This window comes from Stegodyphus dumicola, chromosome 10 (assembly GCF_044657685.1).
Source record: "Stegodyphus dumicola isolate Sdum_Otavi_A_Nest chromosome 10, ASM4465768v1".
Classification (NCBI taxonomy): Eukaryota; Metazoa; Arthropoda; class Arachnida; order Araneae; family Eresidae; genus Stegodyphus; species Stegodyphus dumicola.
Window position 1 is genome coordinate 185,122,627 of NC_140777.1, and position 11,744 is coordinate 185,134,370.

An 11,744-nucleotide genomic window follows, 5' to 3' on the forward strand; every position below is an offset into this window, starting at 1 on the left:
TATTAAATGAATCACACAGGTAATTACTGTATGTGTAAACTAAACCGCATAATACCATTAATTATATTAGCTATGTCTAGCTGAATGATTTCAGTATAGCTTGCATCCGCTATGCTGGTCACTGTTATGCCTGAAAACAAAGAAATAAGCAGGTGTCAATGACCTTAACCTCATTTAATATAAATACTGTACTTAATTAGGTAACTTACCTTTAATTCTAATCAGAATCAGGTTTAGGGAAATCCTTATAGTCAAGTTTTTTTAGCCCAAGGGGCATTAGCCCAGAAAGGCTGTTAATTTTGTTGTGGCATTTTGCATTGAAAACTTTAAATGTCCGTTTCAATTTTCAAATTGTTGCCACTAAATATTATCACCCTGCATTATACTTAATTAAATAATGATTAATCTGCATAAATGTATGTATATTTCTTGCACTGTGATAAAACAATTGAACTAGAGCCATCAAATTTTGAATAACATAATGGCATAACATGGGTGTAATGCAAAATCAGAAAGCTTTCAGTTTTTTTTTTCCTTCTTTGATTATGGTATATATAGATAAATGACTTGTTAGTAGTAAGTAATGCTTGGAAAAAAAAAGAATTGTATTGTTATATTCAAATTATTATTTTATATTAAACAACTCAGTTTAGAAGAGTTATGAAGAAAGTCAAGAAGTTATGAGTGACTGTGTGAAATCTTGTTATAGTTTAAGGAAGATTATTTTCTAATTCTAATCTCTGCATGCTTTAAATTGTAAAACTGAAGTTTGGAATCTAAAAACAGAAGTGTTGATTTATCTTTATCATGTTTACACAGAAGTTATTTTAAATAACTATTGCAAAATTTGACTTGATAAATGCTAAGTTAATTTCTCATTTTGTTACTAGAGGCTCACCAGTAGCCGAGCGGTAAAAGTCGCTGAACACTGGTAGTTCGGTCCGAGGTTCGAATCCCGCGAACGGGCTGGCTGCATAGGCGTTTTCGTGGTTTTCCCCATGTGTAGCGTGTATACGAGCCAGTTTCCCTTAGAAAGTCCTCCACGAAGGCATCCCTCCCCTTAGGCAGATAGCCCTAGTGTGCTTTGCCTTAATTAAATACACCACACCACCACAACATTTTGTTACTAGCAAAATAATAGTTGCTACTCATCAGTTGAGGTCATGTGATGTTTTGCTGTTGATGAAATTTGTTCCCCTTGAAAAGCATTAATTGTTTTGTGTTTTTAAGATTTATACAAAATTTTACATTTCTTTGTTTCTAGTTTTTCATTGTTGTGGTTTTATTTCAATGAAAGCTTATTTTTATTCAATTGATTAAATTCAGACAAAGACCGTTTGTATTCTCCTTCTCACTTACATTATTTTTAATAGGTTGGTGATAATGGTTCTGGCAAAACGACATTGTTGAAAATACTTATTGGAGAGCTTGAACCAACGAAAGGCATTCGTCACAGCCATCGTAACTTAGTGATAGGATATTTCACTCAGCACCATGTTGATCAGTTAGACATGAATCTTAGCTCTCTAGAATTTCTTGCAAGAAGATTTCCAGGTAGTGTAATATCCAAATAAATTATAAGTGAAAGTATTATTACCATACATTTATTAAGCATTATATATATTATTAAATATAATAATATAATGTTTATAAATTATAAGTTAAAAGTGAAAGTATTATTACCATATATTTAATAAGCATTATATATATTATTAAATAAAGTAATAAACTAATAATACATAATAATTTATACCAGTAATAAGAAAACTTTCCATATACCATCTCCAAGAAACACAAATTCAGTTTAAAAACATGAATGAAAAGAAATTTTTTTAGTCAGAATTTAAATTAGTATTTTAAATAGTAATTTCAACTTCTAGTATGGAGCATGGCATTCTGACTAAAAAAATTTTTTTTCATTCATAGTTTTTAACTGAATTTGTGTTCCTTGGAGATGGTATATGGAAAGTTTTCTTATTATAAATTATTAGTTTATTACTTTGCAGCTTTAGCGCAAGTCATATACATTTTAATTACTTGATTTTAAATTTATTAAATAAAGTATATAGTACATCAATAATTACTTAATATTTTAACTTAAGTTCTTTGTACACAGTATGAATTATAACTGGCAATTTCTGTGCTTGAATCTTATGTAGGTAGATCTTCAGAAGAGTATCGAAGGCAGCTGGGATGTTTCGGTGTTACTGGTGATTTAGCCTTACAATCAGTTGCTAGTCTTTCAGGAGGTCAGAAAAGTAGAGTGGCTTTTGCAGCTATGGCTATGCTTAAGTAAGAATTCTGTTGTTTGATTTTTTAAAATTATATTTTTAAATAGGTTAAGTGGCAAACAATTTTATAAAATGTTGAAGTATTAAATATATTTCATGTTACTAAGTGCATATAGTACATTACTGACCATGTAAAAATCAGAGTTAGAAAATGTAAATGAGACCAATAAATACTGTTAGATTCTGTTCTTGCAACCCTAACTGGTTTATTGCGTGCAGTTTGCTCTATATCAGTGTTTCCCAAAGTGTGGTACGTGTACCCACAGAGGTAGGGGAATATTTTTCAAGGGTGTATGCATTGCACTGGAGTTTGGTGGGGATATGCACTGCACCTTGTTTAGCTATGCCTAATTCTACATTCTCAAGAGTCAAGACAGTCTTCATGAGTTTATAACAAGTTCGACTATTAAAATTGATGCTGATACTCTGAAATGCATAACACAGCATTTGGAGAGTTTGGAAGTGGGCTTGAAAAACCTTATGAGAAGAATGTTTCCTATGTGGTTTAGATTTTTGTGCTATCCATTTTCTGTCATTTACATTTTGGCAGATAAGTATTTGCATTCAATATTGAAGTCTTCAGATGATTTTTCCAAGTGTATGGATCTCTTTGATTCTGTATACATTTAGAATTCTCTCATAATGTGTATTTAATATGCAACATTTTATAATTTACAGCAGTATATACATTATATTCCAGCAGTTTTTGTGATACAGATCTATGAGAGATAAAAGAAAGAGATTTTAAATATATTTTGGCATAAATTTGAATTCTAACACTATTAAATATAGTGTAAATAATAAAGAATGAGTTGTACAGTAAACTGCAAGGTCAAATTAAAGTATACATTTTATTGAATAAACATTTGTGTAAGTTAATGTGAAGCTTAATGATTACTGATTGATTTAATTTCATGAGGTTGAATGTTTCACTATTTTGTTATATTAGTTATTAAACCAGACCAGGCATATTTTCCTTGTTGACAAAGAATTTTCTTGCTGATTGCCTACTGTATCCATACGTCTTAAATGACTCTTACTGCAGACCATTCATCTAAATTTGTTAAGAGCTTTACTAATTTTTTGGTTCTTGTTTGATTTTTTTTCTAGAATGAATTGCTGATTTCTCTGTATTAGCTTCGAATATGGCTTCAGTGACACTTTTTAACAGTTCCATGCAATTTCCATCGTCACTTCAGATATGGAAAAACAAGTAATTTCCAAATGTAGGTGATAATCCTTGTGAGGTATTTTCATTTAAAATTTAAAAAAATACAATAAAAAACATTATCTACCAAAACATCTCAACAAAAATTTGGAGTGTCCAAAATTATTATGCGAGTTACCATTTACCAGTTTTTTGAACAAATTATATTATAGCAAAGAATATTTCGAAGATATTTATGTTGCAACAAGGAGGGCTTAAACTAGAGAAAAAATTATATATGAAGTCTGTGTTTCAGTATTTTGAACAAGATCTGTGTAAATGAATTTCAAAAGTACCAATGTCTAAAAATAAATATCACCTACTGTATATCATATTTTCAAATAATTTAAGCTTTCTTTAAGTTGAAATCTGAATTGATTGTCTAAACTAAATGAGATTATTAACAACAACAACAACAAAAACAAAAAACAAACAACAAACAAAAAAAAAAAAACAAAAAAAAAAAAAAAAAACTAATGGTAGAATAATCAATTAAAATTCTAATTGACCTTTATAACCTAGGTGCATAACATATGGTACATAACTTTTATTTTTTTATACTGATGTTGTTATTAGAAGTGTATATATGTTTTGAATCACTCAGTTTGCAGCTTTATAATCTTTTAACACTTCATTGTAGATAATAAAAGATTCCATTAAATATTTTTTCTAATTTCGGCGTCAGTCATGCAACAGACTGAAAAATAATTCATTCTGAAATTGAAAAACTAGTGTGCCATGCAGCTTGTTAAAATAAAATATTTTATGTGTCTGCTGAAATTTGTAAAGCAAACATAAAAAGTATTTTGCCTTTAAATTTATTGTGCATGTTTATTTTTGAAAGGCTGAAGTTTAGAGAGAGTTATATTTTAAGAGACTGTGAACAAAAACAGTGAAGTTATCTATTCAAATAAGTGATACATTGTGTTAGAATAATTGTTCTTTTTTGTTAACAGGGTGCCAGTCATAATTGTGTAACCACCAGTCCCCCCGAGAGGACTTCTACCTCACTACATATTTTGAATGCATCCATGCTGCACAGACACCATACATTTACAAATTTCTCAGAGATTTGAAGTATCTGTACATATTATTAGGGATGATATCTAAATTTTAGCTCAAACTGGCACTTGTTAACAAAAAAAAAAAAAAAGACCCCCAAAATTTGCTGTGTATTTAATAGATATTAAAATTTTTTTTACAGTCCACATTTTTTGGTGCTTGATGAACCTACCAACCATCTTGATGTAGAAACAGTCGATGCACTTGGTATTGCTCTACAGAATTTTACAGTATGTATTTGATTTTTATTTTTTATATTGTGAATGAGTTACGTGTAATAGAAAAATTAATTCCTGGGCACTTTTCCATTATGCACCTTTTACCCTTTTTGGTGCCTATGAAAGAATAACCAACCACACATTCAAGACCCAGTATCCAGACAAAACCATCTTGGGATCAAACTATTTCTCTCTGTGTGTAATTAATTTAAAACATTTCATTGCTTGTTTACAACTTGCCTAAATGTGTAGCAGGTGCATAATGGAAAAGAACCCTTTCTTGTAAAATGTAGGAATTCTTAAATTCTAACTGTGCTTTTGGGTGACGTTTTCAGTATTATGATCTACAGAAATCTACAGACCCCCAATTAATCCATTAAATCAGGGCCATTTAATTAATGTTTAAAATGCAATGAGTATTTTTTTTTTAATGTTTGATCTGATAGCTTTTCTTCTGCACTATCTGTCTGTTGATAGAACGACTTTTCGTAAAATTTCCATGAGTATTGCAGAGTTGCCAAATCTTTCAATTTCTGACTGTACGCCTGCCAGCCCGATTTACAACATAATTCTCCTGACTCTCCCTTCTTAAAAATGTCTCGTTATTTTTATGTAGCTTGCTTGGACTCAAAACTGTGATTTTTGGCATCTGAAAGTGCGTGGTCTCCCCCCCCCCAAGGTTACACATAAATGAAAACCAAAGTCAGATACTTGAAAACGTCATGTTACAATTCTCCAATGAGCATCAAACATTGCTGCAGGCCATCTGGCATATATTAAGCTAGTGAGCACAAAACAAAATTGAGGTTATTTTGTTCATACCGCTTTCAAACATTGTACACAGATGACTGTTCTATTATTTTGTCAAGGAAATGCAATACATTTGTGATTTGTACTGTTTGTCATTTTGATTTTGCACAGTGGAAGGGCCAATATTCTTAAACATGTACATATACAATTGAAGTTGTACTGAAAAAATTAATAAATTTTTCTATGTGAACAATGGGCCCAAATGTTATGAATGCTGTTTTCTGCACTTTTACTGGAGCACAACCTGCCACCAAACGCTGCAGCTTTATTTAGAAAAAAATGTTTCTTGATAGTGAAATAAATCACTTAAATACTCAAATATAAGGGCAAAAACATTGGAAAATGTTAAAGAAATAAGTCTTAAAAATAAATCATCAGTTACTGACAATGTGAAACTATATCCAATTGTTTCTTTTTTAATCTAGAGCTTTCAAAAATATAGTAGTTTACTTTTTGTCTCCATACTAGAAGGAGATTTGACAGGCTTTAATATAACATAGCTAATTATTAAAATTTTCAAAGTAAATATAATTCCTCTGGATAACTGCTTAGGATGTGGTGCTAACAATGTGCCAGTTTGCAAACTATGAGGTGTCCATACCTATCACCTCTTAAATGTAGCAACTGAAAGAGTGGCAGCTTCCTTACCAATAAGTGTGGATGAACACATTGTTGATATTTATTATCGTGTTAAAAGGAATCTTGTTGGAAGGGAAAATTGAAGGAGTTCTTACAGCTGCATAATATTGAAATACGTATGATGTACATGCTGGCTATCTTTAGAGAAATGTTTTATCTAGAAAACTTGACTAATAGAACTACTTGCATTTAAGAATTAGTACTGGATTTTCAGGTGCTAATTAACCCGTGGGAAAGCGTGTGAGGTGTATCAATCATACCCCAACCCTACATAAAAGTGGAATATTCCTAACTTGCGAAACTGAAATTCTTTGCTGCTTTCAGTAGCTGAGTTTCTAGTTCTGGTTGACTTTTAGAACCGCTTTTTCTTTGCCTGTGTGTTTCATAAAAAGATTTATCCGTATTTTGTTGGAACGGGGTATGACACACCCCACGCACTTGTTCGCATAAGTTGTAACAGTAAATATTTCTACTCGCAAGTGATTTTAAAGTACTTGACATTAAATTTTTAAAAATTTCTAACTGCATTTAAGTAAAAAGAATGACTCCCTATGAATTGGAGATGCAACACCTGTGAGATTTATTAGAAATATTTGAAAGCGATGAAGATTGCATTTCAGAAACTGAAGATGAAATTAGGAATATTTTCTACACTGTTTTGGTTTTGAAAAAGATAAAACATTAATTCCTGATGTTCCTAAAAAAGGAAAAACTGTTCTTATGCTTTAGACATTATATAATGATCATACTATAGATGATACTATTGGATAAAATAAAACGTCAGGAATTATATGTTTTTATAATATGACTAAAGGAGCAGTGGCTATGGGGATGAAATGTCAGTCAATTATTCAATTGCCAGAATAACAAGGAAGTGGCCAATGGTAATTTTTTTTCCTGCACTGAATTTTGCTGTAATAAATTTTTGAATTATATTACATTCAACTACTAATCCACCAACCAGAAACAGAAGTCTGTTTTTGAAGGACTTAGCATTACAATTAATAAAAAAAGTATTGAACAAAGATCAGAGATTAATACTTTACCAAGAAACTGACGTACTGCATGGAAAACAAAAGCAGAAGTTTCGACGAAGAATTAAAACGAATACATGAAATTCAAAACAACTAACTACGAAAAATGTGATAAATTTTTTGCCCTCGTGCCAAGGACAGAACAACATGAATGCAATGTTTAAAATGTGAAAACATTCTGTTCCAAGAACACATGAATTTATTTCGTTCAAAGTGTGAAGAAATAAAATATGCATTCTATATTAGAGATGCAATGAAACTTAGAGGCATGATGTTTATTTTTTTATTATTTTCCTTTATCTTAATTTTAACTCTAAGATTATTTTGGAAATTAATTATTTGAAACCCAATTATCATTCACGTATTTATAATACTCAAGAACAAGAAAAACAGCTTTAAAAGTAAATAAAACTATTTTTATCGTATTTTAAATATTGGGGTATGTGATACCCCACGCGCCCACTCTAGTAACTTTTCTTCGTGCAACTTCCGCCGGGTTAATTATTGTTTAAAGTTAATTCATTGTGAAAAAATATATTTCCTATGTATATGTTTTTATCATTAAAAATATTTTCCCGATTTCCTTTTTAAAAAACCTGAATGTTTACTATCATAAGTAGGTAAGTATGATATTGACTTGCCACAACTTAAGAGCCCAACAATTATGGTGGGTTTGCACTTAGAAAAAGCTCTTTTCAAGAGACCAAAGGCACAATATCTGTAGGTGAAATGTCAGGGAACTTTGCAGGAATACAATGAAAATACAATATTTGTATCAATTTTCTTTTTTTTTTTCAAGGCATGCAGTGTTTTACTTGTTGCTTTGTCACTGGAATTTCTTTTGTAAATATTGGATGTAAATTTTCTTTTGATAGTACATTGAGTTAATTTTAACATTTTCCCCACTCTTGTTATTTTTAATTTTCCATTGTGAGGGTCCAGTGACAATCATGAACTCCATACTGATAATTTCTTTGAATGGATGAAACCAGGTTTGTATACTTTTTTTCCTTTCTCTTAATTTTTAGTAATAAATATAACTTTTTTTTTTGTTGCAATTATTTAGGTTTTAAGCCCATGCTTTATCAAGAATCGGTATACAGTACCCACTGCTTATTAAACTCATTTACAAACTCAGCCACTCATTGTGTTCAAATTTCCAGAAATCTAAACAAATATACTAATCAGTTGAAAAACCTCATTCCTCATCCAACTGGAGAGAGTCTGATTATTTAGATCTGGAATGAACTGTTTGTGGGTGATAAAAGCTGTTTGTAGTTTATTCATTGATCTTTCAGTCGCATGCCCTGGCTCCTATCAGACAATTTACAAATCTCTTTGTCTGGAATAGAACTTAGAGAGACAGAATACCTTTATTTTATGATTAGCAAAAGCAGTCTTCTACGAGCATTGGAAACAAGTTCTTCAATTATAAATGAATGTTTCCCAGGATTATAGAATAGAACCCATCCTTATGTGAACACCGATTCCCATCCTTGAACAACAGCTGATAGGGAATAGATGTGCATGTACACATTAAGTTTGCAGGTAGTTCTCAGAAAACACCATGAATTGCTTCCTTACATTATCTTACATTACCAGTCTTTGACTGGAAAAAGGGAGTGTCATTGTAGACAAATGTACAATCTTCCTGCTGGCAAGAAATGGAAATTTTGGATTTGAACTAACCATTGAAAGAAAAATTTTTTATTTGCTGTGTGCATGACTTTAACCTGGCCTGAGACTCGGCAGAGACGTTTTATCTGGGAATACAAGCTACACGAAACAGACGTAACTTTTCTGTTTTATAGATGCCTGTCAGTCTTGTAAAAATATAAGAAAGAAACAACTAAGTCAATATCTCTGCTAGAGGTTATGCATAAATGCATGGGAAGCAGTTTCCCAAAGTATTATAGAAAGTTCTGAAAGAGCTGTAGAAATTTAAGCTGTGAAAGTGATATGGAAGAAGTGACTACATGTCACCAATCTCAGCTGAATCGAGAAAAGCACAATAAGATGGAGATTAGAAAAGCTACCAACAGTTTTACAAACTTAAGAATGCAATTGAAACACTTGACAAGCAATGCGAAACAAATACGGATAGAGTAGTTCTTTGTGAAAGTTCAAAATTTCATCAGGTATGTAATTATAAATTGTTTTATAAATAGAATAAATTTCCAACTTTCATGAATAATTTAATTTTTGATTAATAATTCCGGTACTATTATATTAATTATTAGAGATTAACTTCCTAAATAAGTTCAAAGTTGAAACTGTAATTAGCAATATTAAAATCACTGCTTAATAAACTCAAATATGCTCGGAACAGAAGTAATTCTAATAAGTAGTGGGTACTGTAGTTCCATTTATCTTCGCTAGATAGTGTTAAAAAATTTAGTTGGTATTTAATTTATACATTGTTGCATTTCTAGTGTAGTTTACATTTAGAAATATTTATATACATTTCACAACATATTTTATTATGGGATATATTTCTCTTCAGTAAGCACCCTTCAGCAAGTACCCTCCAATCGACAGCTTGTTTATGTGCAACATTTTAAGAGAAGACTAAATTTAAAAGTAGATCATATTTCTCATTTTATATAATAAGCCATTGTCAGAAGTTGTTATTCCAAAACATTTGCCCTTTTTAAAAAAAATTCTGTATTGAAATCATTCTTAAAATATATAAACAACCTCTGTGTGTCTAAAGTACACTGTCCAGTCACATCAATGTGACGTCCTGTCAAAAGCCAGAATAACCACCTTTCGCAGAGCAGACGCTACGAGACATACAGGAAGAGAATCGATTAGGTTCTTGAAGGTGTTCATAGGGATTTTGAGCCATGCCAACTCCAGTGCGGTGGCCAGCTGCCCTAGATTTCGCTGTTGAAGATCCATGGTGTGAACAACCCAGTCGAGGTGGTCCTACAGATTCTCAATTGGGTTTAAGCTTGGCAAGTTTGCTGGCCAGAAGAGTACGGAAAACTCATCTCGGTGCTCTTTGAACCATGCACGTACACTGCTAGCTATATGACACTTTGCATTGTCCTGCTGATAGATGCCACCATTCTGAGGAAAAACTGTTCGCATGTACTGATGGACATGGTCCGCAAAGACAGATGCATATTTCTCTTGGTCCATTGTTCCTTCCACAATGATGAGTGCACCCAGAGAATGCCACGAAAACATTCCCCGAACCATAATGCTCACTCCTCCAGCTTGAACCCTTCTGGCAGTTGTTGCAGGGTGTTTGCTCTCCAACATTTCACACTGTATATGCTGACATCCATCTGTCTGATGGACCATTAAATGTGTTGCCACTTAGTGGAGGTCTAGTTGTGGTACTGGGGTGCAAATTCCAGCCTTTGTCACCCATGAACTGCAGTCAGCATAGGTGCTTTAACCAGGCGTCTGCTATGGAGGCCCATATGTGGCAATATTCACTGAAACGTTGTTGAGGAGGCACCGTTGCTAGCCTCTTGGTTCATCTGGGTTTTCAGTTGCTCAGCATTTCCATGTTTATTGGCAAGACACATCTCCTTAGCCGTTGTTCACCTCTGTCATCTGTGGCCCGTGTGCACCACATTTGCCACGTCGCTGATTTTGGATAGTGTCTTTTTGCCATAGATGGTTTATACTTTTACCATGGTGGTACGTGAACCGTTTTCAAAATTAGATGTTTCAGAAATGCTTCCACCCTTGGTCCGAAAGCTAATTGATGATCATGCCTGTTTGGACGTCGGATAAATTACTCCGTTTATGCATTACACTTACGACTGCAATGTTTACTGATTCTCTCGGACAACCTTTATAATGCCACATTAATGTGACTGTGTATAATTTTTTGTAAAATGTGTAGCTTATTTTTAAATTAAAATTATTTTTTAGGGTGGAGTCATTTTAGTATCTCACGATGAACAATTAATAGAAATGGTCTGTCAAGAACTGTGGGTGTGTAGAAATGGAACAGTCTCATCTATATCAGGTGGATTTTCACAATATAGGAAGCTAGTAGAAGATGAATTAGCAGCACACACATAACATTCTGTATTTATATTTTTACAAATTTTAAATAAACATTTATTTAATGCAGTTTGTTTGTATCACCCCTTTGTGATGTTTCTGTCTTAGAATTTTATTTTGCATTTAATATCAAGAGAGTAAAATTTGCATCAGCCACATATTATATTTTTGATTAATCTAACTTGATTTTGATTAACTAACAAAATTCAATTATTTGCAATACAAAAAAAGTTATATGTACTTTAATATAAATAAAAAACACAGTTATGAAGTGGTTTGTAATGTCTAGATTTTCTGGCCAATCACTGTTCTTGTTCTGAGAACCAATCAAATGTTAGTAACTGCCAGTAGAAGCTGACATCATGTTTACACTTGAAACAATTCATTATTTTGCTTTGTTCTGTAGAAGGAGGACCTGTTTCTTATACACTGCAATTACAAGTAGGAATTTTTGTAA

The 11,744-nt window shown here is 32.1% G+C and overlaps 1 protein-coding gene across 1 annotated transcript in view; it reads left to right on the forward strand.

Annotated features, from left to right (window-relative positions):
* The window catches only part of LOC118196401 (ATP-binding cassette sub-family F member 3), a 111,663-nt gene extending 100,307 nt beyond the window's left edge, over nt 1-11,356 (forward strand). Inside the window, exons 15-18 of the mRNA XM_085825991.1 lie at nt 1,374-1,554; nt 2,160-2,292; nt 4,703-4,790; nt 11,153-11,356. Of these exons, the coding sequence (XP_085682117.1) occupies nt 1,374-1,554; nt 2,160-2,292; nt 4,703-4,790; nt 11,153-11,305 (555 nt within the window). The 3' untranslated portion in view covers nt 11,306-11,356. The remainder of the gene's footprint in view (nt 1-1,373; nt 1,555-2,159; nt 2,293-4,702; nt 4,791-11,152) is intronic.
* The last annotated feature ends 388 nt before the right edge of the window (nt 11,357-11,744 follow it).